The sequence below is a fragment of the Fusarium redolens genome (genome assembly GCF_020744475.1).
Source record: "Fusarium redolens strain MPI-CAGE-AT-0023 chromosome Unknown BKA55scaffold_18, whole genome shotgun sequence".
NCBI lineage: Eukaryota > Fungi > Ascomycota > Sordariomycetes > Hypocreales > Nectriaceae > Fusarium > Fusarium redolens.
The window spans coordinates 732,432-757,812 of record NW_025763681.1 but is presented as its reverse complement, the minus strand read 5'-3'; the positions used below and the strand labels follow the sequence as shown (position 1 = coordinate 757,812).

Below are 25,381 nucleotides of genomic sequence, written 5' to 3'. Positions count from 1 at the left end.
CCTGTGAAACGTGAACCTGTTTGGCGTAGCATAATGCTATGCGTCAAATGTGGGGCGAAATATGTTAAGTCAGGTTGCGCGCAGAAACAGCAGGAATTCCATCGGGATACCGGCAAGGGTTGCTGTTCTGCAAGGCGGTACGGAGTACATACGAATGCACGGAATTAGGCCGTTGACCATCATAGAATGGCGGTTCTTGATCACATGTCCAATGCTTGTAGCAGTGATCACCAATATCCATAACCCGCACGGATCGGATTCCATCCTCTACAATCTTCCTTGACTGAAATGGCATTTCACAAGTTCTACCCGACTAACTTAAAAAAAAAAAAAAAAAAAAAAAGAAAAAGGAAACAAAAGGAGATGACCACTAACAATGAAAGTAATTGAAACAAACTTACTTACACGACCGAACCCTTATTGAAATGCCACCTGCTGTCAGCTGGACATGTATCATGCCGTTGGCTCACTGCATGATAATCAGATAAGCAGGCTGGCATTCGCCTTTTCAGTAGTCAGGGCCTGTCACCTTGAAAGAGAGATAATGAGGCTCCCAAGAAACTTCACTCCAATTTTACTACTTTATACTCTCCATTCGTAGCTTCATCTTGTGGGCGTGCTTTTGCATGCATCATCAAACCATCCCACGATTCGGTGCTTTTTCCAACACCGAGTCTTCCTTATTGATATCTGATTGACCCGGCAGCGACTTGAGACCAGTAGCTGCTAAGAGCTTTCTGGTGTCGACCAACATCTGCTTAACGAAATCGGGGACACCGAAATCTAAGATGTATGATAAAGACAACATAAAGAATAGCCATCCCAGGCACCAAAGCACACTTAAGTAAATAGCCATGGCACGACAATGCCTAGCGAGGTTCATGGATCCGTCTTCCTCGAGTTGAGTCGACCAATTCCAGGTGACAAAAGCCACATGTATGGAGATAATGGTGAGAGCCTCAGCAAGTAGACCAACGGAACAGGAGATGAGTCCACGTGTCAAAGGTGGACAACTCCTTCCTGATGCTATAAAAAGGCAGGATACTCCCAGGGTATGACAAGGAAGAAGATTGTGTGTGAAATACCAAAACACAGAAGGGCCCTTTGATAGTCAGGCAAGTGCTCATCAGACAGAGCTGGTGGCAGTCGCTGCCCGATGAACCATGTGAAGTATCCTGCTGCGCCGGAAATACCAAGAAAGACACCCAGCAGCACCGCCATCTCGATGAGGAGAAGAGTGCTGCGAAGTGTGTATTCGGCGACAATGATGAGGTTCATAGTACCAAAGTTTGACTCGTTTGAATGTTACAGAAGACAATGGATCGTTAAGGATGCTCGCGAGGTCGACTGGGACAGGCCAGTATTAAGTCTTTGGTATGTGTCAGTTCTGATAGAGACATAAGTCCTACCCGTGTGATGCAACCATGGAAAGAAGCTATGGAGGCATGCCACACATTGGAAGTTTCCCGGCTAACCATGTAGTGGCTGCTTTTGTCACAAGATGGAACCCGTGGATTCTTCTGCCCGTTCTATGCTGACCACGCTGGGCTCCCCAGCCATGTTCCGTTTCTTTCACAGAACTAGCAAATACGAGCTGAAAACTTAGTTTTCTAAACTTGATGTTGTGATTTTGCTAAGGCCTGGCAGCTACTGTCTTAGCAAGGTTCGCGGCCTGTCGGAATAATTCACGCCACGCATGAGCAAGCTATGATAAGAACCTCTCCCGAATACGGTGGGAAAACAGGGAAAAAGAACCTAAACGTGCGACAGCATTTGGAATTTTCGTTTCACTTTCATATCCGCAACTATATCTCGTCTCCCAGATTTCAGCATCCGCTCGTGAGCCCTTTTCTACAGACCTCTGATGCTCGTTATGTTGGTTCAGGGACAATACTCAGTGCCAAGAACCGACGCTCTTCGGGATCAGTATACTTTCTTCTATCGTGAATTACTTGAACCCTGTTTTATGTTGGCGATGTGCCAATAGCGGTGGTATCACCGCTAGAGTCCCACTTTATGCCATTAAAATTAACTCGATTGAGATACTTTGTCTCACTCAAAAGTAATCATTCTAATGAGATGACACCTTGGAACAGAGAAGCTGCAGCCAGTAACATGATGGGAACACTGGGAAGGAAAGAAATAAGGGCCTAATGAGGATTTGACAAGGCCATGGGATTCTCTGGTCCGTAGATGGTACCTTCATTTTCACAAGTACAGGATTCGCGACAAACGGCCAGGGAGGGGGTGTAGAAGACACGCAATCGGCACTTCACCCTCCAAACAGTGAAGTCCCGACAGTTTGGGACCTAATTGACCTTTGTGAACTCAAAGTGGAGAATGGCTAGCGTTGTGACTGTTGGTCCTTGAAATAAACGTCGTCGTACAGTCAGTCCGCAAGGGTTAGGAAGCATTTGTGACACACGGAAATAACCAAAAGACAATCAATTGGATGCCTTACGTGATTGATATGAAAAGACTGGGGCCTGATCCAAGCGGAGCAGCCAAAATCGAAGATGTCTATGATGAATAATTTCTAACCCTTGCGGCTATGACTGAGACTATCACTGAAATTCCCTCTTTGGGTATAGAGGCTACGGGGAGCCGGCCGGCTTAAAGGAGCTTTCTGGATACCCAGCGTCGGTGGCACATACTCATTCGAGTAACGATTGCGAGCCTTCCGGATACTCAAATGGGGGACCCACAAGACCCCGACACCCCAGCATTCTAACAAAAACCAAGCTTAAAGTGTTGACCACTTTTTTTGAGAATGAGCTTGTTTTCGGGACCAGTCGGCTTCGATGCCTGGTGGAGGCATTTTGAGGGTCATCGGAAATTCTGTCATCTTGATCGGCAAAATATTTCACACTAGCCAGCTTCTTATAGCCGCGGAATTATCAAGGGCTATACGAGCGCCAGGGTAACTTTCCTTCCGACTTTTAGTCTAAAACTCAACCCTAAGAATGATCTTCGCCCAAAGACTTGAAAAAGCTAGGCTTGCAACAAAGCCTGCCCATTCTAGCCGTGTTTTTTTTTTGTATTTGCTGTGTGCCGTGGTTTTGCCATGTAATATCGATCGGCAAGGTCTGCATTGTAACATGACTCGTTCGGGTAGCGTCAACGCCGGAACTGTACGCGGCCGTCCACATGTTGGATTGGCTAGGATCAATTCTCATAAAACATCTGTCTCCAACTCGCACGCTGTCATGGAAATGGCAGTGTATCTTTGAGCTAAACTCCAGTCTGCGTCAAAGCTGTGGACCATCAACGACGTGGGATGCTATACTTGGTTTATTTGAGGTTCAACACCAAATGCATGCCGCAATTGCGAACATGAGAAGCCTGGTAAAGGATCATCATGGCGATCATGCCGCTTTACATACCCCGGTGTTTTCTTGTTCAATTTATGACGATCTTAGCTAAGCGTGAGAAGACGTTTCCAATGAAAGACTTTTATCGGCCCCCATAACGGCTCCGGCCCCCCAAACTTTGTCACATGATGGCTGAGTCTTGTGACACCGGCGTCTGGCCGCATTCTTGTTGCTTTCTTACCCGCCTCCCCTCGGTCGGACCCACAATAACCGATCCAAGACATGAGTCGTAAGCAAGAATAGCCAAAGAAGTTGGCTATGGTTCTAGGGAAAGGCAGAGCGATTAGGACTTGCAACTCGGCCAGTCGAGTAAACGGGACATCCGCTATCATTGCAACCTACGGCCCTGTGGAATTCAGATCTATTGGTAGTCATGCTGGAACTTTCTGACGTTGCAGTCGGATGGACCTCTGCTCTTTCCCGCATCTATTGCGCTCTTTATAGCTCCAGTGCTCATTCTGGGTCAGGAGACATTAGGTCATTGCTGTAAGAGACAACAGCATTCACAGTCAAGGCTCCATATCTTTTACCGCAGTAAGCTATGAAATGATAAATGATACTTCAATTTTCACGGAACCCAGGCTCGGCTTATTGGTTATTTTCTGTTGTCTTTGGAATCAGCCAAGAACTCGGACGAGGGCCATGCACTGATTATTGCAGGTTAATCGATCCAACGGCTGCCAGATGGCACCCGATCGAAGGTTTTCTTTCTAGTTTCTCCCGTATGTTTTTCTTTACCTTTTTTATTCTTCTTTTTTTCTTTTTTGTTGCTGTACAGAGGTAGAACTGGCGGGCCGGAGTGTAGGTAAGATCCAAAGTTTCCGTTAGAGAAAGCCTGTTCATAGCCGTGATGGTCCTCTCCCCTGTCCTTACCATAAGACTTCTCCTAGTGGCAATCTCTCAAGGTAAAATAGCGGCAAGAGGGAGAGTTCTGTAATCTAATCTAGGGGCTACTTTCTTTCTTTTTTTTTTTTTTTTTTTTTTTTTTTTTGAAGGTGGCTCGAGGGCATTCACCTTTATCGATGGAAAGGACGCGGTTTGAGTACACCACCGTCTGGACATCTCCAAGTGGTCGAACCCCATCTCACCAGCTTTCTCTGGGCCATGTGAACTTCGTCTCTGACTCCCTGGCTTCTTACATTGCGACCACCACATTACGAGCTCCACAAGCCATTTCATACCACCGAGTAGAATTCCACACTATGGTTTAGGAAGGTTCTAAACACAGAGCATGGCTTAAAGCCCAAGGTCCTTCTTCAAAGCCGGAAGAACTGTGCCGTCATTCCACTTCCAAATCAAACCACTGTTATGCCCAGCAAAGGCAGCTCCGGTCCAGTAAGTATTGAGGAGGCCCCCAAGCTCGAGAAGCTCACTATAGAAGCCTTTCGCAATCTCATCACCCGTTACATGAAGATCGTAAGGGACATGGTTGGAGATGTAAGGGAAAGTAACTCTCTTCGCCGCGTCGGTGGGTACAGCACCTGCTCGTGCGAGCGCAGTAAGCTCCTCACGAATAAGACTTTTACTATCAGCAACAGTGTAATCGGTGTTGTCGAAGGCAACACCGAGGAGGAACTGATTCGGAGAACCAGAAGAGATGTAGCCGTTGCTTCCAGGTATCATTGGAGTCTTGGCAGGAGTCATGGCACCGACGTTTTGGAGGCTCACATCGAGGCCAGGGATATCTGCAACGCCTGCAACATAGCCGAAAGCAGAAAATTTCGACAGCAACTTTCGCTCCGTCTCAGAGAGATCAAAAGACTTCATGTTCTCAACTGTTTGGGGAACAGCAACCACGAGCTTCTTCGCCTTGATGGTGAAAGTCTTTCGGTTCTGTTGAATGGTCAAAGTAGCGCCTGCCTTATGTCGCCGAACCCTGACGAGGTCCGAATTTATATAGATATCCTTTCCAAGCACGTCAGAAGCGGCCTTGTAGATGCTTCGAGTATCCCCTGACGCGGCAACGAGGAATTCGCTAGAAACAGACTGCAAAAGCCCCGGTCCAAACTTCTTAATACCATAAAGAGTAGGAATGGTTGTAATGTTTCCAGGGTACCAGTTAAGCTGACTGATGAGAGGAAGGATGGCACTGAAGTTGTTCTGCTGCGCAAACTGCCCGAAAGGCAGCAGCAGCTCTTGGGGCACAGGATAGGGAACGTGATAACCTTGGTCGATCCAGGGATATTTGCTAAGGATATTCTGAGAGTAGGTCTGCATTGCTGCAGCCATGGCTCTCTTTGTGGCAACAGCCTCCGATCTGTTCTCGGCAGGGACTGGAACACCTAAAGAAAAGTCGTACATCTGAGTTGAAGGGGTCGCTTTGAAAGGGTTGTGCTTTGCTACAGCAACTCCAAGACGCGACAAGTACTTTTGCACAGTCTTGGTATTTTCAAAAAGCACAACACCAATGTTGGCAGGGACCTTTGTTTTGGGGTTGACGTATGTCTCAGCATGCCCTCCGATCTGACTTTTCTTCTCAATCACGACAACCGTTGCGCCTGCATCTTTGAGATTGATTGCTGCGTGTATGCCGGATGAGCCACCACCGATAACAGCTACATCCACGTGAACATTATGGGCTATAGCCAAAACATTTGGAGTAGATAGGCAGGACGCCAAGGCAAAGACACAGGTACAGAACTTCATGGTAAGAAAGTGATTGAAAATCAAATAGCCTTATTTATCAAACTTTTTTCCAAACCGCTATCTTATACAGCCTGAATGGAACGTATGTCACCGTCTTCAGCGGGTCAACTTATTAATTATGATCGCGGTGAAGCTTCTGGAATGGAGTTTGGTGTTGTGTCTACCTGCAGCTGTGCCCACTTGCCATTGCCAGTTTATGCTGGCCCTAATGTGTAATCTTGGATCCGTCTCACACTGTGAAAAAGCCCCACCATCCCTTGCCAGTAAGCAACATTTGGCCAATGGCTAAGCTGATCAATCATTTTGATGTTGGCTAGATGAACAGGCATTCATGCTCATTGCGCCCCTCATCAAATACTTGCAGATGTACGAATCGACCATTGGACCCTGCTTACTTCACGACTTGCCAGCCCCAGTCATGAATGAGCATGCACGAACTATTCATCACTCCACGGTAGTTCCAGTTGAGGGGGAAAATTCCTAGACTTGCGTACAAACTCTAGCACCTTCGCCAAAGGTTTTCTGGAGCTAACTTATACTGGCTTGTCGATGTTCCTTTCCTCTCACCGCCGAGATAGTCCCTCTCCTTGGCAGTGGATCAAATACCCTATATATGGATTAGGCACCCTTGCTCATGAATTGTGTCAACTCTCTCCTGTAAAAGTTTTTCCTTGGCACCCGCTGTTAGCGTTCTGCTAGGGCAGAAAATTTTTACAGGCCAAAATGGCAACAAAAGCAGCTGCGGGACTAGCGGGACCCTAACAGCTGCTGGAAGAAAGGGATTCAGAGAGTTGACCTTTCTTCGTGACAAGTGTTTTCAACGGCACTGAGCTCCGCGAGCTCTTGACATCGCCTCCGGGCACCATTTCATTTGTCTTATCTACGACTTCTTCTCACCTCGGCATTTCGGCTTCGCGAGCCTGCGACATTCCGGCCTCTGTGCCCCTCGACTTCCCGTAACACCGACTTCTGCAGCTTCGGCTGCCCAGACGACATTCGCAGCATCTTGCTGCTTGACATTGAGGGTCATCGCACCCTCACTCTCACTCTCACCTTCGCCTGCAGTTTAACGCTGCCTCGACCGACTACAGCAGCTTTAGCTGCCCGAACAACACAAACAGCCTTCGGCTGCTCGACTTTCTGGGCCCTCTCGTGCCCTCGACCTTGACGCACGGACCCCACATGGTTCGTTGCCCTTTTTGCAGCTCGGAAGCTGCTTGACCGATCTCTGCAGTCGCGTACTGCCCAGAGACCTTCTTCTTCTTTGCGGCCTCGGCTGCTGCCTGGAACACCACCAGGCTTTGACAATCTGTCTCACTGGCTGAGACCACGTGACAAAAACCGCTGGGTTGAAACGGTACAGAGCTTACCTGGAGACCATGGAACGGGGCGGTTGCCTCGTCTACAGAGCAGCGTTCTAGCCGCCTTGGGTTTTTCCCTGCGAGGGGTTTCCCCAAGGATGTACGGTCCTAGGTTGCAGCTACTGGCGATCTTAGGGGATCATGGACTTCCTGCCTCAGGGTATGGAAAGCTACTTGATCTATCTGTGCAAGAGAATTCTAGGCTGGAGAGGAATAGTTCCCGCTGACGGGATGACCTCTTGAAAGTAAATGCGCCTTTGTGCCGATGATATGCTGGATGAACTAGATAGGAGACGCTGCTGGAGGGAAGCTCTGCGAGGATCAACTGTATTGATGTCCAATGGGACGTGCTTCACCGACAACTACTGTAGGGCGAGCTACGAGTAGAGAGGTGCCTCTTGGGGGTAATGAGTACAGAAAACGCTCGAGCATGTATACGGCTCCGATCCAAGAGGCCTTGCAGATGATCCGATCGAGAATCAGCAGGGCAGCGATTGTAGATAGTTTAGCTCAGCACGTCCTGTGCTCCATTAGGAGACTTTTTGGGGCCTACGGCCCCCCGGACGAAAAATATACATAACATAACATAACATAACTCATGAATTGTGTTATTTCCTTCACATAAAGTTCTCAAGCCCTGAATTAATCCAGGAAAGCAGGCTTGGTATGCTTGTTATGCAAGAGTAGGAATGTCTGTAAATAGTGGCCGAGTTGATAGTTTTACACCGGGACCTGTCTATCTTGTTGCTAGAGAAGACCTATAGCCCGATGTAAGCTCCGATACAAAGCATCTACTCTCTGAAATCATTGATGTACATGATACTTTTTATCTATGTCTCAATTGCAGTTGTAAAATTGATTGAAGGACCCTCAGTATTATGTCTCGTAGTTATGTGTCAAATGAGATCTCATTCACAGGCATCAGCGTGGGGCTTGTTTGTAATTTATAAACAGGTATTAACCGCGAAAAAAAAAAAAAAGAAAACAACGAAGGAATGTAATAGCCTTTGCGGCAACATGCTAATTTCAGACGCATACCATATTCTCCGCCTGCCACTTCAAAAAGTCACCAAGGTCGTGCCCCAGGTTATAACCCATCGGTACCGTATCCGAAATACCGCCTTCAACATCATCCATATGAACCACGAGCTCCATCATCGGGCTGGGTGGTAAGCTTTCCTCCGAACCGTGGAACGAAGGCCGTTTGGGGCCTCCTTCTCCGACCCATCGTTTTAACCCTGTACTGCTAAAGAACTTAGCTTTGTCGAAAGCCTGGCCGGGCGCCGGTGCGTTCCAGAATCCGGAAGAGAACTCAGCGCTAACTGGAATAGGAAGGTTGGCTTCATTGTCGATGGTTGAATGCGCCGATGACTGAGTACTGTGTGGTGATAATCGCGTCGACGGCCCAGGCTCAAACTCTCCCTCAGCCACGTCTTCGGTTATCAGCTCGCCGTATGTCTCAAAGCCAAACGTATCGAACCACGACGTAATCTCCTCCGCCTGCTGTATGTCTTCTTCGTAGGAGGTGTCTTGAAAGAGCTCTCCGGCTCCTCCGAGAATCGCCATTTGGAATGCTGTCCAGTCTAATGTGTCGTCCGTCGTCTTGGCTCCTCTGTCCAACCTAGGGAGGGACAAAGTAATGAATCCATGACGGAAAGAGGGTTGCGTCAGCGTATATGGTGTGCTCTTGAGGTAAATGAATTCATCCTTCTCTTTCGTCCTCATGTGGGTGCTATCGAAGGCAACGTCATCATCCAGCGACTCGATTTGTGTCTTATCTGCTGACGTCACCATGATCTCGGGCAGCGGTGGTAGTGTCTGAATAACCTTTCCACCCAAGCGCGCAGGATTCCTGGGCGGTAGTTGAAACGGATTATCTGGTGAAGCCTCGCTTGTATCATCGATGCCCCTGATAAACTCATCATCACTCGCCACAGGATCCCGTTTCGAAATGTCCCGAGAAACAATCTTTGAAGCGGCAGTCAGATCTACATCATCAGGCGTTATTTCGACGGAAACCGCTGACTTCTCCAGAGCTTGTCTTGCTGCAGCTCGAGATGCTAGTTTGTCGGGATGGAATTGTTCGATGTCTGTCTCGGAGTTATCTGATGCAACACTGCACAATGAGTTGATAGCGTATTTGCTTGTCGTACGTTCTTTATCTAGTTGTTTCGCAACTTCTTGTTTGTCGGGTTGCGCTACGATACGGTAGGGCGTCAGGACATCATCAACTTCAATGTGCCTAAAATACTGGGGTATTAGAACATCCGTCGCATTCTCCGACAATGTCCATCGTGGGGCACCGATCACTGCCATGGAAAAGGGATGGCCGGCAAGATTGTGTTTCTTTCTTTCGGGCCTTTTCACAACCGATGTTCATCTGTCTAGCGATGACTGTTGAGAAGAAGTCTAGGATGATTCTCTCACTCTCAATCTCGGATATTTTCGGAAACCCGTGGGCATAGATATAGATTTAGAGTGTTTGCGACTTGTAGGAATGATTCCCGGTCGTGATGGTTGAAGAGGCCGAACAAACCCCTGCTATGTACAACAGTATGATGGTGTTATCTCTATGTGCAGACCCCAGAAATTTGAACTTTTCATATGTCTCACGACAGTGATGGCCAACACCATATGTCATATGAAATGCCAAAAGTTTGACCGTGGTATACCGACTGCGTGGTTTACCGGCCGGTCAGTTCGACAAAACAAGGTCAACATCCCCTCGTGGGGTGTAAACGCTGTGATTGACGGGGCTTAGAGGGGGTGGAGGGGATCTAAAATCATATGTCGATCAAAAAGGAACACCCATGTAACTACAGTACGGTTAGTTTGAGTCGTTGTCATCCATTCCGTTACCTTCCAGGCCACTTTAGTTGAATTTATGAACTCGCTTCACGTTCTTATGAGTCTCGATGAAATGAGGGACGATCTCCACAGTTCTACCCCACTTCCATTTCACAAATGTAAATGCCTTCATCTCTTTCGTTCGTGTCACCCCAGGCTGTGCAGGCACAAAGTAAAGGTCTCACATTTTGTTCCCCAGCTCGGCTTGGATATTTTCACGGGAAAAAGGCCATTCCAGACACTCCTTAGCTTCTTTAACACGGTTTAAGAAACAGGCGGGAGAATAGGTGCATCTTTATCAAGTACAAGGCATCTTGCCAGGATACGAGATTCTAACACATCAACAACAATCGGAGCTAAAGAACTGAACATTGGTTGGACTGTGACGTCCCAATATTAGATACAGCATGGGATGTAGCTTAGATGATGGTAATGTGGACTTTGTCACTCAATATGCTAGTCGCAACAGCTCTACAAGAGTGAAATTATAGATATTGGAACCTCCATCTATACATATGTTCACTTTTGCGCCTTGATCGGCACTAAAAATAGTTAAAGGAGAAGGGAAGCAGTTTGGCAGTCTCGGAGAGAATTGATAACAGTAAAAATCTCTGGTGGAGCTATGAATGGGAGGGGGGAGTCTCTGGTGGAGCTTGTGAATAGCGTCGCTAAAGTATGAAGCGAAGTCTCTCTTCGTATGGTTGCTTCTATTATTAGATTAAAACCCATGCGATCATAGGGTCAAGACAATGAATAAACTTTGCCCTTGCATTGAGATTTATTATAAACCTATCTAATGCCCCAGGCAAAGAGATTTTATTACCAGGCTTGCGAAACCACCATGCAGCTTAAAGATTTCGAATATACCGGGTGTCTACTGGCGTTTGCTCTCATCACATATGCTATCGAATATACCTGTCGAAAGCTGCTTTTCTTCTTTCGCCTTGCTCTAGTCTTTGCATCGTTTGCTGTCATGACAAAACAAAGGCCAGCCACACAACAGATAAACGGTGGCTTGAAACCGCAGGTATCGAAGAAATACCACGAATGGCACTTTTCAAGGACATACAAAAAGTAGCAACGACGGGACTGCAGGCTGTCACTATGCTTTTCGAACGAGGTGGTGCGCAGGATACCAGCATCAAGCGTGACTAGGGAGCTCATTTCCCAGGATTTCTTGGTCGTTCTGAAGACCAGTATTGTTTCCTCCACAGCAGTCGGAAAGCATCCACGTCCAGACAGTCACTCTTAAGCTGACTGTTGTGAGGCTTCGAGCGTTTACTCGATTTGCTTCAGGTGACATGGTCTAGGACATGAACACGTCTCAGATTCTAAGTGGACAGTTGAACGCATGCCATCGAGAATTGACCAATGCCGAGACTTCCTAGCATTTGGGATCCGCTTGACTTTTATGTAAGGGTCGAGTTCAGGATTTGGCTTCTCCATCATAGAAATTGTGATCAAAGTACACCCAGTGATACTAGATCAGATTCATGGGGCAGATATATACTACACAGTAGCAGACAGCACATAATTTGATGATCTGCCCTTTCAGTGAAATGGTGGAGCGACACCCATATCGAGGCCATATTCTTTGAGATAGTTACAAGATCCATGCATTCAAGTTGCTCCGCTGAATGGCTCCATCTAACGATTTCAAGTTCGTGATCTTTTGTCTCCATTAGTTCGATGAAGCCACTTTGTGTTGACTACTTTAAAACAACCTTCCATTTGTGCCTGGCCAGGATGGTTTGGCAAAACCGCTGCTGACTGTCCGTATATGCTAGTTGCTCCAATGGCATGTCTTCCCGAAACCCAAATTCTTGACAACGAAGAGTTGAAGATAATTCTGCGTGGTCCAAAGCAAGATAATCGGCATCTCGCTCAGGATCCTGACTGCTATCAAGCAACTGGCAATGTTCGGAACGTGACTTGACGGTCGTTGGTGACACTAAATTCTCATCGATATCCTCTATCGTTAGGTCTTCGCTGGACACTTGGGATTCAGTGACGCTGTCCGGCGGCGCCGCCCATGGCTGACGTTTGAATCGAGTTTAATGCCACGGCGTTGCGTCGTACTGTTATCCATTTTGAGATGCCAGCGCTCTCTTCGAAGCCATGCGGCAGGGTCAGATATGAAATTGCTCATCACTCTAGATTGAAATTCAAGAACGATATTACTTTCGTCCTGGGAAGGCTTGCCGTGAGTTGGCATGTCGTGATCCGTAACACTCAGCGACTCTCTATCGTCAGCTCCCACAGCAATTGCAGGGTAAGCAAGCTGCTGTCTAGCGAGATTAGGTGATTTTGTCAACGCGTGAGATTCCATCATTCAGGTTGGTAGTTCAAGTTAGCAGGCAACCCCAGGTCAATGCTTAAAATGAATCTTAAATGGCTGGATGTTACAGGTCAAATTCCAGCTTCAAATTCTTAGAGCAAATACGAGGACCGACACCTTTCTGTTACGTAAGTATCCTTGCGCCGTGAGGTAGAGTAGCCAAGTATTTCACAACTAGAGCTGACATTTCAAAGCTAGGGCTGACACTTCACAACTAGGGTGACTTTGAGCCTTTCAATATGCGCAACTACATGCCTACACCGCGAAGCATGTAATTAGAACCGTGGTGGGGCAACTAGTCTTTCACGTAACCCCCACCGCAGAGCATTTTCTCCATCAAATCAGTCACCTCCCCCCCCCGGGGGGCGGGGGCGAATACGGATACTTCGACAGACATCATGCGTCAAACGTTGACGTGATATCCACAAGCTCGCTCCCTGTCAAACACCAGAGGTTATTCATGGTGGTGTGAGCAAGAAGGTTCTAGGAACTTTGAGCGTATTGCGGAAGTCGATGACAAATGTTCAGGATCAAGAAGAGCACCCTGTAAACTCTGATTTGCTGTATCAATGGGTACCAGAGCATAAGATTACGTGTGTGGTACTTGCAGAATACTGCTGTCAAAGGCTAGTGGTACTACTACTGGCAAAGTATTAAAATTGGGTACTGATGTATCTTAATTTTATATCCCACAGCTTCATCCTTCACGAAGATTCTCTCTTGAGCAGCCGATATACCGGTCCTTCGCCCGCGGTGCGATTCCAGCTGTACCTCTAGAAAGCTGTAAAAACTTATGCTTAAGTGTGAATCAGTACATGTTTGAAAATTAGGCGTCCTCTCCGCTTTTGTGGATCTTACTTGTGGAGATGGGATGCAAGTCGCAGATACTCCCAAAAAATCATGTCCTACATATGAAACAAAAGGCTTCCCATTTTGTTCAGGTAACATTGACCGAAAAAAGTCCACAAAAGCGGCGTGCCAGTATTCCCGTATAGGTATCCCCCCGGGCGAGGTCTGAACGACTAGTAACAACCCAAGTCAGCTGAAAAGCAGTCTCTGATCGACCTTGGAAAAAGATTTACCAAGTTTCACGCGACCGGCAAGAGAAACTCGGATTTCATCAAGCTCAGATCGAATCGGCAACTGAGAAAGATGACGAAACCCGTCGATAATCTGACAGGTCAGCTGTGAGTGGTAGGCCCTTTAGGGAAGAAACCCTCTGTCGCATTTAGGGCGCTGTTGGATCCTACCTGAGAAGTTGCGCTCGCTAGCTCTACCTCTGTTAGCGGCAACAAATCGGCAAGTCTGAGCTCCAGGTATTCTTCTACGAAAACACAACCTGCCATGGATCCATAGATGGAGTATATCGTAGCTATATCTGGATGCATAATGTATGTGATGTCAGTGAAATCGTGTATTGGGGAACAACGCTTTACACGCAACACTCCATTTCTTCGGTGCCGTATCAGCGAGCACGAGAATTCAGGACCAAGAGTTTCGCTTTCAATTGAGATGTAATCATCTTCAATTCTTTCCTCCAACTTCACCATCACTATGTGCTTCACTCCTGAAAGTCGGAGTATCTCGACACCCATCGCTTTATTGTATAAAACAGGGCCCGCAATGTTTGCCTGGAAAGCTTTTCTCAGTTTCCGTGAGACGGTTTACAAAGATACCTGCAGGCAGGAAGCCTCCTGATAAGGGTCGATCAGAGGGAGAGGGTTCAGGTCAATATGCCTAAGATTCCTAAGAGAATGTCATTAAGTTCCTCACTCACCTATATACAGTAGAACGATCGAACTACAGCCACGAGTACCAGCTAGTCAGTCTCATACAGAAATACTTTCAGTGGTACATAAATACCTGAAGAGAAAGGAAACTATTAAGTCTAATCTGATTCTGTTACCACGTGAGACGTCCATGGTGACGATATGTTCGTTTCTTAGGCAAACTAAGGACTCGAACTAAGTTCCTTCGTGATCACGAAGCAATTGTATGATGTAATCTACATGTCTTCGTGACGACGTCAAGTGTATCGTGGCGACATTGCTTTGGGGACCATCAAGAGGATGGGCGTGAATTGCGGGGGTTCAATCACCAATTTTCACGAAAGAAAACGACCTACGCAAAGCTGATACATCGTCACACGAGCTCGGCCACCCCAATGATCTTTTCCTAACCCAAGATTCTATAGAGCTCTTTGTGCTAAAAAAGAATGTCTAAATGGAGTTCTATACAAAGAGCATCAAAGATCATATTCACCTGTGCGGTTTCACGGTGCCTCCCTGCCCCTGAACGTTATGCAACCAATATCTCCAAACACTCCGGTCTGTCATTAAGAATCCTCGTAATCAGGCAAAGTTGATTGTGTAGGCTCACTCTAGCTTTTGTTGACCTTGTTATGCAGGATTACGTATACCTCAGTGACATTCAGACCATAAACAGGCTGCCTCACCCTGCGCGCCTGCAAAGCAAGGCCATTCAAGGTCATGGCCTTGATTGGACACATGGGCATTATGTAACAAGTTTGAGCCACAACCAAAATCGCAGAATTGTCACTCCCTGACTGGGAGTGCCTGCGACCTGCGACCGGCTGAGAAATGTCGGCGTGTCTTGTGGTATACCCTCTTTGTGAAAACCAAGACATATTCACGCTGTCTGGTTCTGATAAGCGCCTGTGTGGAAGCCACACCTTATTAACGTAACGTTATACAGATGATACTATAAAAGAAATTACTCAGCATTGGTTGCTATATAGACACCATACATCACGAATTAGCCTCTAGGAAAACCATAAAAGGCAGTCTTTCTTGATATGCTAGAGATTGTACGATCAGAAACACCAGGTTATGCAATAGCCATTCCATCCCTGCTAGTACTTCTCACTAGTAATTCCATTGCCTTCTGACAAAACCTCCTTCACTCCAGCAATGGCGACGAATGATCTGGACGAAAACCTCGGGCGTGATCCAGACTCTATGATCTTGCACAGGGCTCATTTTACCCACGAGTTCGAAGCAAAGAAGAAACTCGACTCCACTCTGTGACTAGTTTCCCTGCCATAGGGGCCTACTCGTCGGCTATGATTTCGGCTGCATCAATGGACTTCTGCGGTTCGAATCCTTCATTGACGCAATTGAGGGCCGTGGGACTGTAAAATGTCTAAAAACAACGTGGTTCTTATTGTTTCTCTCTCTTTTGCGGTTGTATTATCGGAGCTATTACCGGTGGTGCTCTTGGCGATCGACTGGGTCGTAAGTGGCTCATCCAGCTTAGCTGTGCTGTCTACGTCTCGGGCGTCTTCCTACAAATGTTGTTTGATTTATATGACACTGCCTTCATATTGGTCCTTATCGGCCGCCTGATTGGTGGGATCGGCACCGGCCTCAACTCCGTTGGGACTGTGCTATACATGACAGAAACAGTGAGTATTTTGGTCCTATCTAATGCTATTGTTCTAGAATATGTTCAACTTGAAACGCAACTCACCATTGCGTAGTGAAAGACTTCTACTCGCAGTACGATTGGCCTCATTCCTTTACTGACCTCTCTATCAGTGTCATTCTTCCCTCCGAGGGTTCTCGCTTGCCGCATATCAGGGATGTGTTGCTTTGGGCCTACTGATAGCCGCCCTAAATGTCTATGCAGTCGATAAGCGTACCGACATATCTGCCTACAGATGGCTTGTTGGGTGTCAATTTATCTGGCCTGCAGTTTTGGCCATAGCCGTTTCCATGATTCCCGAATCGCCACGTCATTTGGTAAACATAGGTCGCAATGAAGAGGCCTACAGAGCTTTAATTCGCCTGCGGGCTCCACGGTCGCGGGACAAGTCAGATATTCGACGCGTGCAGATGGAACTGAGTGAAATCTATCTCAGCCACGAGGTTGGCTTAGGTCCGGAGAAAGTCGCTTTTCGAAAAGTTGCAAAGGAATGGCTTGGCACCCGTTCAGCCAACTTAGTGATCCATCCGTTGACTGTCAGTGTCCTTCTACATACTATGTATCAGTGGTGAGTTGTCAAAGTGGACCCCTTTGATTTAGAATCCACTGACACGTCCATTTTTTATGTAACAGCACAGGCGTAAGCTTCATCACATTCTCAACAACCTCGCTCATTGGAACCGATGAAGCTCTGGGTGACCCACTTGTGATCGCCCTTGTTCTTTCCATTGTCCAGCTTTGTGGCACACCTGTGTACATGTGGTCATTCAAGAAGCTGGGTCAACGATGGACGCTTATTGTTAGCGCATTGGCTATCTCGGCATGCCATCTTCTCACTGCCATTACCGGTATGACAGCTAGTGTCACTAACAAAGGCTTGGTGGTCGGTCGTGTCCAGCTCTTCCTCGTTTCCCTGTTCGTCTTCCTGGTCGCATCAAGCTGGGTCCCTGCAGTATGGATCATTATTGGCGAAATTCCTTCCACCGCCACGAGATCCCGTGACATTGGGATTTCCGCGGGAGTTCACTGGCTATGGACCGGCGTTATTTCCGCCACCACGCCGTATCTTGTTGAGGTTGAGTGGCTCAGGCGGTCTGGTATCTTTTTGATATTCGCATGCCTGTGTCTATGTAGCTCGTTGTTTGTGTACTTTCTTGTCCCTGAGACGAGTAAACTATTCCTTGAGTATATCGAGGTGATCATTCGAGAATCGGATCCCCGCACTACACAAGAGTGGAAGCCTGATGGTACTTTCGGTTGGCGGAGAGATCTTAGGACTGAAGTGCAGTATTGCCGAGTGCCCAGAATCCGGAAAAGCTGGCAATCACACACAAAGGAAAATGCAAGTGACATGGCAGAGCAGGGGAAGTGAAATCAACTTCTACGATAGAATGCCACCCGTTATTATCATTAATAACGGTAAAATAGTATCCCGATCTTCCTTACGCGCTCACATACAAGTTTGATGGCCATGAATCTTTGCCATAACAAAAGAAACCTTGACGAATCTCTGTAGTCTAGAGAAAAGTCTTATAGAGCAAAGCTTGATGAAAGACAGACACCGAGATACCTGAGTTTCAGATACAAGCATTTAGATATAAGGAAGGAAGAATGAAGGAACAATGGGACACGGTTTCCTGGGAGACCCAGGCTTGACTTATTACACACAAGCGCTGCCCTCCTCCACCCCACAGGGAAATCATGACCCCTTTATAAGGATGAAGTTTCCATTATTAACAGCTAGTATCGATATAACGAGGAGCTATAAGAAACTCTCTAATGGGTCTGGTAACAGCTTCTCGCTTCTTTCGTTAAGTATTCGGCTGTTTTGTGCTTCATGAACTTGATAATCCAAAAGTTGTTCTGTTGCATACTTACATCTCAGCCCATATTTGCCAAATTAAACAATAAATAATGTGAAAGCATTTTCTGTGCTATGCCTGGGGCAGAGGCTTAGAATAACTAGGCGAAGGATAACTAGGCCTAGGATAACCGATTTCTATAGTTTTTTGTCTTTCCTTTGCTTTCTTATAAGGTTTTGCAAAAACGGCCGGTAAGGAGCCGATACGACTGAGTTCTCGGGTCGCGACGGCGAGAAGTATGGACACAATCAGTAAAGAGGCATAAAATACAGATCCATATGAAACTGTACTTGTTCCTACCGCAAAGGAGAAGCCTTTCACATCATTTCGTCCTACGACCATACAGATAATTATAGAAATTGCCTCTGTCACAGACAGGAGCCACAGCCCCCATATCACGCCAGTGCTGCCGGGAACTATCCAAAGAAGGAACCACCAAGCGCTACAGCTCATTATCAGGATAATGAGTAACCACTTAGTAGCGATGGCTATACCCTCTGTCCGTCTATAGGAGTGGTCATACTCTGGTGTCGTTAATCTTATACTAGTGAGCGGTTTGCGGGTTACGTCTCCGTCGATTGAATAGATGCCAGTCCCGTCGACATGTATGCACAGCAGCTGTTGGAAGTTGAAGCCAGTGTTCATATCCTTGGTTTCCGCAGTTACGTTTACGATTGAAAAAGCTGCGTTGCTCGTAACCTGACGCATCACTTAGTGTCCATGCATCACAAACGATCAGGGTAAATTACATTCAAGAACGAGCAGTGAGACATGTCCAATGGACTTGGCGGAACCAGTAAGATCAATGGAACGATTAGGAAAAGCCATGTGAGAAAGTAGCCTGGAAGGAGTGCCATGTAGTAGATTGCGAGGGATTCTTCAGGCTATGCTGCATTAGCCTAGGTGGACAGAAAGTCGGAGAGGGCGAGTCCGAAGGTCAAGTCTATAAGTAGCTTCTCCTCCACGTTGATCCTGCTGAGCAGCCACTGAATGCGGGTAATAATTGGAGTCATGACTCCCTGAGATCAGGTTAATGTAAGCACTTGATGAATCGAAAGTAACTAAAATAGATTATAGCACTAGTTTAGACACACTGGCGCTTTGAACAAGATAGGAAGGCAGATTTGCATGAACGAACGGCTTAGTTTGATCTGTTCTTCGACTCTTACACCGGTATTAGATAGCAGCCATGGCTTGGGTTCGACATTTAAGGTTTTACTTCAAAAGCCGATTGACGATAGATCAGTTGGGGGATAGCCCATGTTCAAAAGAACTCGGTTTTGATAAAGATCCCTCGCCTGCTTTGCTGGACTCAAGGGGAGCATATGGCCAGGTGGTAGAAATGTATCTTATTCCTGAGTTTAACAATGTCGTGTAAATATAGAAGAACGTCCTTTAAGGATGTCGCATTATTTGGACGTGGTACGATCCCGACCTGTATCATACCGTAGGCCGCTTCGGTGTCATGACCAGGCCGCTGTGTACCACGATGTTTTCCGCTGACTATCTGGGACAGACATCACGTCGTATTACAAGTCGTTGCGAATCTATCAGCCGCCCTCAACCCGACATGTTTTCCCAGAGCTTCGCGGAGAACTGCTCCAAAGAAGGACACAACGTGCTCACACTGTAGCAACGGCATTTTCACGGTATCCTCTTTTCAATTTCATATCCCAGAGAATTAGCGCACCACAGAAAAGGCAGAGTGCGCCGCTTGAGGAGATTATATAGAGAAGAGAAGAGATGGTTTGAGCTGTCGCATCCGCCCCATATGCAGTTATGTTCGTCTCAGCGCCCTCCCAGACGGTAGGGGAAACGCCAGCGAGAGCCTCGCGAATGGTCTTATCATCGTAATGAAACGCTTCAAGAGTAGAAGGAAGCAGAGCCATGCCGCGATTTTCATAGATCGCGCCTGCCATGATCAATGCAGTGGAAATACCGCCCATCAAGCTCATGTTCAAAAGGGCGGCACTGTCGACTCGATCGCGCAGAGTTTTGTTGATCGTGTTAGAAATCGCGTTGCCATGCTGAAATTGGAAGCCAAGTCCTATACCGATTAGGGCGGTGAGGCCCATAACCTTACTTTCTGAGACCTCAGAGTCCAGGATTATGGCGAGGGCAGTTCCCGACGCCAGTGTCGTAGCACCGCCGACAACATAGATCACGCCATACTGTTTGATCTTGGACAGAAAAGCGCCAACAATCAACACTGTGACAATGAAGGTGAGAATGAAAGGCAGCATGCGAATGGTTTGTTGTAACGCTCCGTGGCCCTTTGAAAAAGCGTAAAACAGTGGCAGATAATAAAGTGTGACAGCATAAGTCGCACCTGCACACCCTGACACGATCCAAAGAGGTAGGATGTTCCGCCGGCCCATAAGTTCAATGGGGATCACCCGAAGATCAGGTACGCTTTTGAAACTTGTATTGAGACGGTCTTTGATGGCGGCAGTAAAACGAGTACAATGTAGAGTTCCGCAGAGGACAAAGACAGCAGCAAAAACAGCCCATGTTGTGTAACAAGGCACTGAGCTCCAACTCCACACGGGGCCAGAAAAAGTAGCCGCAATAGCAAAGAGAACAATTGTGGCTACCGTGGTGCTTGTTTGAAGAATGATATCTAAACCAGCGAATTTGGCAATGCGATGACGCAAAGGGAGGTCGAAATGGCTTCGTCTGCGTGACAAAAAGACTACTGCACAAACGAAGGCAAAGCCAAGGAAAGGCAAGTTGATGTAGAAGGCCCAGCGCCAAGTCACCTTTTCAGCCAGAGCGCTCCCGACAGGTCCGCCTACGACAAGGCCAACTGCCCATAGTGAGCTCAGAAGGCCGTAAAGAAATGGACCTTGGCTATCCGAAGCATACATAGAAAAGTATGATATCGCGCTACATTTGCATGAAATTAGCATACAAGCATATTGAGTTGGCAGTGGCGTCTCAGTGGCTGAGCATATAGATTATGTATCTTTCCATAGGAAGATCAAGCGGTCTGGGAGCTAAGATCACACTCACCAGTTCTGGCATATTGATCCCCCTATTCCCATTACCGCTCGGCCGGCGATGATAGCCGAAATAGTCTTTGCTGAGCCCGCTAGCGCCGCCCCGGCCGCGAAAACCACGATGCTTGCCAAGTAAATGTGACGTATGTCGAAGATATCCAGTATTCGACCTGCAAAGGAGAGGGTGGCGAAGTTCGCGAGAGAGTAAGACAGCCCAATCCATGGAAGATACTCGATGTGGCCAAAGGCGACATAAAGCTGTGGCTGGATATTCGCAACGTTGCTTACATCGAATCCTTGCATAATCGAGGTTAGTGTGTTATGTCATTATAATCCAGAGTAGAATCCGGCGACGGACCGTTGATGATGCAAGTCATGTATATTGTAAGAATCGTTCCCTTCCATTTCCAATTTTCGAGAATCCTCTGGCTGCTCGGAAATCGTACAACCGAGGAAGGGGGTGAGCTTGGGGGATGGCTTGACATCTTGTTTGTCTGCGTATCTCGATGGCGCTCAATGGCTTGTTCTGACCGATCTAGATCCTCGGATAAAATGTCTTTGGAGGGCACGCTATATAGTGAATAGTGGCATCAAAAAGGCGGAGCCGAGGCAAGTGTAGCTTTGATGTCCAGCGTAACAGAGTGGAACTCTATCTCACATGCTTGTGTAATGTAAAATCGGGCCCTGTAAGTACGTCTCAGATCTTTAGTAAGTAAGAACTCTTAGTACATGAATCCGGCAGGACTTTGCCGGAATGTTCCGTCGATAAACATGTCAGGTTTCACGAGCCACAATCACTGTTCCATCCTACACACCACCACCAAACTCCATACATTTCAAGGGTGCATTGGCTGCCGTTCCCCCAAACGTATAAGCACTAAGCAATACTTTATCAATATTTCATCGACATTTCTTTACACAACAAGAAATTGAACTGAATGTGAGCTAGTCTTAATGTTGAAGCATTGTTGGTTAATGGTCATCCTTGTGTCATACCGGAAGCAGATTTCACCGGCCATGGTTTATCACTAGATTGTATTGGTGGTTGAGCAACCGCTTGACCACTAATCTAAGGGTAAATCATGTGACAGAGAGACTAGAGAAAGAATTGCGAAGGCAATGTGCGGCTATAAGAACAAAAAGGAACATTGGTTATTCGTACATCGTTTTCCCCACAACACCAAACCCCCAAGTAAATAATTATGTATCTCCCCCACGCAATGATCGTGACGTTTCAGTGATAGTATAGCGTGTCTTATGCCACCTTTGGTGGTTCAGGAAAACCTTTGTTGAGAATCTCAGGCCGTTTATGTCAAGCTCGTCAGGAATTGGCGATTAGTTCAGAGATATCATGGACCCAGAAACCTGATTCGCATTTGTGGTAGGGGTCCAAGCATCGAAATCTGAGATCATATGATTGAGCGACTGCTGTTCTTGACCCATTGCTGGAAAATTTGTATAGGACGATAGAGGAAGGGGAAGGCCAAAATCGGTTGTGTTAAATAGCGAGGTTGAAACCCCCCAAGGGTCGAAGTATCAGGGAAACTGTCGGACCATTGCAGAGTTGGAGGCACCGATCCAAAATCGGAAACCATGAGCGAGGGCTCCAGACTCCTCAAGATAGTCTGGACATGGACGTAATCTCCATGACGGGCAGCTCGGGCAATCTCGCGCAACCCCCATTTTAAGACGATGATGGTGTTCTCATTGGTTTCCATTTTCCTAGCTACCCGGCTTCGGCGATTTGCTTGCCTCTCTCTGTTTCGTTCTCGCTGAGCACATTTCTCTTGTGTGTCTGCATGATGGTTTAGAGTCGCTGTTTCAGCCATGGCCGGTGATTCTGTGGGTTGTATCGACTTGTTCGGTAGGAGCTATCGTGTTGTTGTGTTTGAAGACCATTGCTGTCCTTTTATGGCTGAGAGTTGCAATGATTTGCCCAGCTCGAGCCTCCGATGACGTTCTGTTGCTTTTCGGACGGTGAAACACCCTGGAAGCCATCATCTTCAAGTTTCAGGTTGTCTCAGTGAAGGGCAGCCAGGCACACAACTCATAGGTAGAACTATTTTTGGAAATACTGCGAAAATATAGAATTTGTTATACGACGTTCGTCTTCAGATGGGCATGTCAACTGTTCCATTTCAATAAAGCTGTATCCACTCAACGATCATTCGTGAATAATGATTGGTGAATGATCAACATGCAGGTTCATTGACCGCAAGCTCTGGCCCTCAGAATAGAAAGTTCCCTACGGGACTCTATTTTAGGAAACGCGAAAAGAAAGCGGAGAATACCATTCAACCTGCACGGTACCGCAGTCTCCGCCGCTCAGCTGACACATGATCAGATGACTGTTGCCAAGACACTGATACTCATGATACATCTGTCTTCCTTCTTGAAGGCTTTATTTAGAATATATCACAAAAGAACATGAGGCAGTAAATGGGTCACTGTACCTTAATTGGTATCATGTTTCACGTCTCTATGCTAGATCCATTGGTGATCACTCGTTCGGGTTGTTTCTTTCCAAGGGCGCAGCAACTTGTTACAATCTTCGTGTTCCTCCTTCTTGCTAACTATTACACACAGCTGAAAGGAGCGGTCAAACGTCCACAGAAGCGGTTGTCTAAAATCTCCCATCTTCCAAGGATACTATCTGCCCCCTACAGCCTACCACACAAAGAGCCATGAGGAATGGATTACGGTTTCCTGTGTGTTGGTTAAACCTTTACTTTGTGTTGAGCATTCCGCCAGGTGCAAATTCTCGCCCTGTCTACGATCTCCCAAATGGGATATTAACTTGAAAATTAGCTACACGTACGTAACTATATAATGATTCCAGTAGTGAATTGAGTCTCCTACTGCAACAGAAGATCGCAATTGGCAAGCGTGCTGTCCTTATGTCCTCCTGATCCAAGTATCCAATTTTCTTCAGAGCCAAGGATTGGTATTATTCAACAGTGACTCATTGCTTGAGGCTTCTGGTGATTCCAGACTCTGCGTGGTAGCTCCGCAGGTGATCAAGAGGTCAATTTCGTTATTGCCGCAAAGTAGGCCGATCGGCTGACGAGGCTTATACTCACGGGTGGCCTCAAACATATACGAGCCTTTGTCGATATGTACTTTGCAGCCTTTAGGATCGAGGGTCAAATGATCTATCACGGGGAAAAGAACCTGCCTGTCATCCGGCTGAAGTGTAGCCGATGACAGAACAGTATCGTAACGCGTATCTTTGTACGCCCTGGACTCCACATAGAGCCATGCTCGTAGAAATATCTCCCAAGTGCTGGTGGAGCTTTTCCCTACATCTGTCCAATTTGCTTTCAATGATTCCTTAGCGTGGGCCCAGTCGATATCCAGCCGATCTTGCTGCACGGCCAACCATACTTTAGCTTCTTCAGGAAGCGAAGCCTGCAGTTTTTCGTCCCAGAGGATAGGGAAATACGTTTTAAAGTAGTTGATATCAGGGATTTGCCAATACGAGACGCTTTTGTCTTTAATCATCTGTAATGCAAGCAGAACCGCGAAGTGACAATGCACGGAAGCTTCCGGTGAAAGGGATATGTTTGCACCCATTTTCAGTGTTTCTTGCACTAGATGAAACTCGAGCGCATCGCTCATATCTCCTTTAAGGATCACCTCTCCAGACTTCTCTATGATTAGCGTACAATGAATACTTTTGAAGCTGGAACGTTACCTTGATCACGCTGGTGGCAACAAGAATGGAGCGCTGATTCGACAACCTTTTCAGGCCTATATTCTCAGACCACGACGTTACATTCTTGCGGCGAAGGAGGTTGGTAAATTCGGTTCTATCGTCGGGTTCTTGAGTCATGATGCTGGGCAACAACGGCTGTCCGCGATATCAAAAGAGGATTGATGCTCGCGCTACAGAATCAACCAGTATCAAAGGTTTATATAGAGACTGCTTTTTGTTGCGAGTGCTAGAATTGTAGACGGAGGCAACTGCGTAGAGTCTGTAAGGTATCTTCCTGGACTTCGCAACTTAATGCAACAATGGATATCCAGGAATAGCTCTACGGTTGCAGCACCAGAGCGAAGTAGCATACGCCTTGAGGCGTCATTGATATTTCCAGGGTTATAAAAAGGCAACAAAGACGGCACGCAAGCCTTTCCTATAATAACAATGAATACTAATGGACTAACGATATTAGTTCGTGGAGCCGACTGTGGATATTCGACTCCTTAACTAGCTCTGGCCAAAATAGGTGACTTTATTCCCGTGCTGGGTATTTGTTACTATGTAATTGTATTCATACCCCTCTTAATCTCTGATGCCAGATTATATGTAGAATAGTTTCACGGTAGACGTTCTATGAGTGTCTATTGGTAAAAGAAAAACATCATCGCGATCCAAACCTACCACAATAGTCTATTTATCAGTCAACTATGACGAACTTAGCTCAGTTTACAAATGGGTCTCGTATCAGCCTCGGCTTATTTACTCCCTGTATGAGATGTATGAGGTGCTGATTGCTCCTTGGTACGCCTTGCT

General features: G+C 46.8%; 9 protein-coding genes across 9 annotated transcripts; 2 read left to right on the top strand and 7 right to left on the bottom strand.

Moving 5' to 3' along the window:
• Positions 1 to 634: 634 nt before the first annotated feature.
• On the bottom strand, positions 635 to 1,221 carry BKA55DRAFT_580558 (uncharacterized protein; the record flags this gene model as incomplete). Its single annotated transcript, XM_046193963.1, has 2 exons — positions 635 to 1,013; positions 1,046 to 1,221. The coding sequence occupies 2 exons, from the start codon at positions 1,219 to 1,221 to the stop codon at positions 635 to 637; spliced, it is 555 nt and encodes a 184-aa protein (XP_046044294.1).
• Positions 1,222 to 4,607: 3,386 nt separating this feature from the next.
• Positions 4,608 to 6,017, bottom strand: BKA55DRAFT_522658 (uncharacterized protein; the record flags this gene model as incomplete). Its single annotated transcript, XM_046188597.1, has 1 exon — positions 4,608 to 6,017. The coding sequence occupies one exon, from the start codon at positions 6,015 to 6,017 to the stop codon at positions 4,608 to 4,610; it is 1,410 nt and encodes a 469-aa protein (XP_046044293.1).
• Positions 6,018 to 7,694: 1,677 nt separating this feature from the next.
• BKA55DRAFT_580552 (uncharacterized protein) lies at positions 7,695 to 7,964 on the top strand. The gene has a single exon (XM_046193962.1). The coding sequence runs from the start codon at positions 7,719 to 7,721 to the stop codon at positions 7,956 to 7,958; it is 240 nt and encodes a 79-aa protein (XP_046044292.1). The 5' UTR covers positions 7,695 to 7,718; the 3' UTR covers positions 7,959 to 7,964.
• A 440-nt stretch (positions 7,965 to 8,404) lies between these two features.
• On the bottom strand, positions 8,405 to 9,694 carry BKA55DRAFT_523124 (uncharacterized protein; the record flags this gene model as incomplete). Its single annotated transcript, XM_046188621.1, has 1 exon — positions 8,405 to 9,694. One exon carries the CDS (start codon positions 9,692 to 9,694, stop codon positions 8,405 to 8,407), a length of 1,290 nt encoding a protein of 429 aa, XP_046044291.1.
• A 1,405-nt stretch (positions 9,695 to 11,099) lies between these two features.
• BKA55DRAFT_598131 (uncharacterized protein) lies at positions 11,100 to 12,440 on the bottom strand (the record flags this gene model as incomplete). The annotated part of the gene is made up of 4 exons (XM_046196180.1): positions 11,100 to 11,172; positions 11,295 to 11,411; positions 11,987 to 12,195; positions 12,267 to 12,440. The coding sequence occupies 4 exons, from the start codon at positions 12,438 to 12,440 to the stop codon at positions 11,100 to 11,102; spliced, it is 573 nt and encodes a 190-aa protein (XP_046044290.1).
• A 3,053-nt stretch (positions 12,441 to 15,493) lies between these two features.
• BKA55DRAFT_598130 (uncharacterized protein) lies at positions 15,494 to 17,379 on the top strand (the record flags this gene model as incomplete). Its single annotated transcript, XM_046196179.1, has 6 exons — positions 15,494 to 15,573; positions 15,629 to 15,723; positions 15,782 to 15,987; positions 16,025 to 16,081; positions 16,121 to 16,575; positions 16,641 to 17,379. 6 exons carry the CDS (start codon positions 15,494 to 15,496, stop codon positions 17,377 to 17,379), a joined length of 1,632 nt encoding a protein of 543 aa, XP_046044289.1.
• Positions 17,380 to 19,491: 2,112 nt separating this feature from the next.
• BKA55DRAFT_598129 (major facilitator superfamily domain-containing protein) lies at positions 19,492 to 21,353 on the bottom strand (the record flags this gene model as incomplete). Its single annotated transcript, XM_046196178.1, has 5 exons — positions 19,492 to 20,306; positions 20,416 to 20,470; positions 20,575 to 20,719; positions 20,882 to 21,164; positions 21,227 to 21,353. 5 exons carry the CDS (start codon positions 21,351 to 21,353, stop codon positions 19,492 to 19,494), a joined length of 1,425 nt encoding a protein of 474 aa, XP_046044288.1.
• An 850-nt stretch (positions 21,354 to 22,203) lies between these two features.
• BKA55DRAFT_710069 (uncharacterized protein) lies at positions 22,204 to 22,758 on the bottom strand (the record flags this gene model as incomplete). Its single annotated transcript, XM_046200772.1, has 2 exons — positions 22,334 to 22,758; positions 22,204 to 22,301 (listed from the first exon to the last, which is right to left on the bottom strand). The coding sequence occupies exons 1-2, from the start codon at positions 22,695 to 22,697 to the stop codon at positions 22,204 to 22,206; spliced, it is 462 nt and encodes a 153-aa protein (XP_046044287.1). The 5' UTR covers positions 22,698 to 22,758.
• A 1,038-nt stretch (positions 22,759 to 23,796) lies between these two features.
• Positions 23,797 to 24,700, bottom strand: BKA55DRAFT_522659 (uncharacterized protein; the record flags this gene model as incomplete). The annotated part of the gene is made up of 2 exons (XM_046188598.1): positions 23,797 to 24,369; positions 24,563 to 24,700. 2 exons carry the CDS (start codon positions 24,698 to 24,700, stop codon positions 23,797 to 23,799), a joined length of 711 nt encoding a protein of 236 aa, XP_046044286.1.
• Between the last annotated feature and the right edge of the window lie 681 nt (positions 24,701 to 25,381).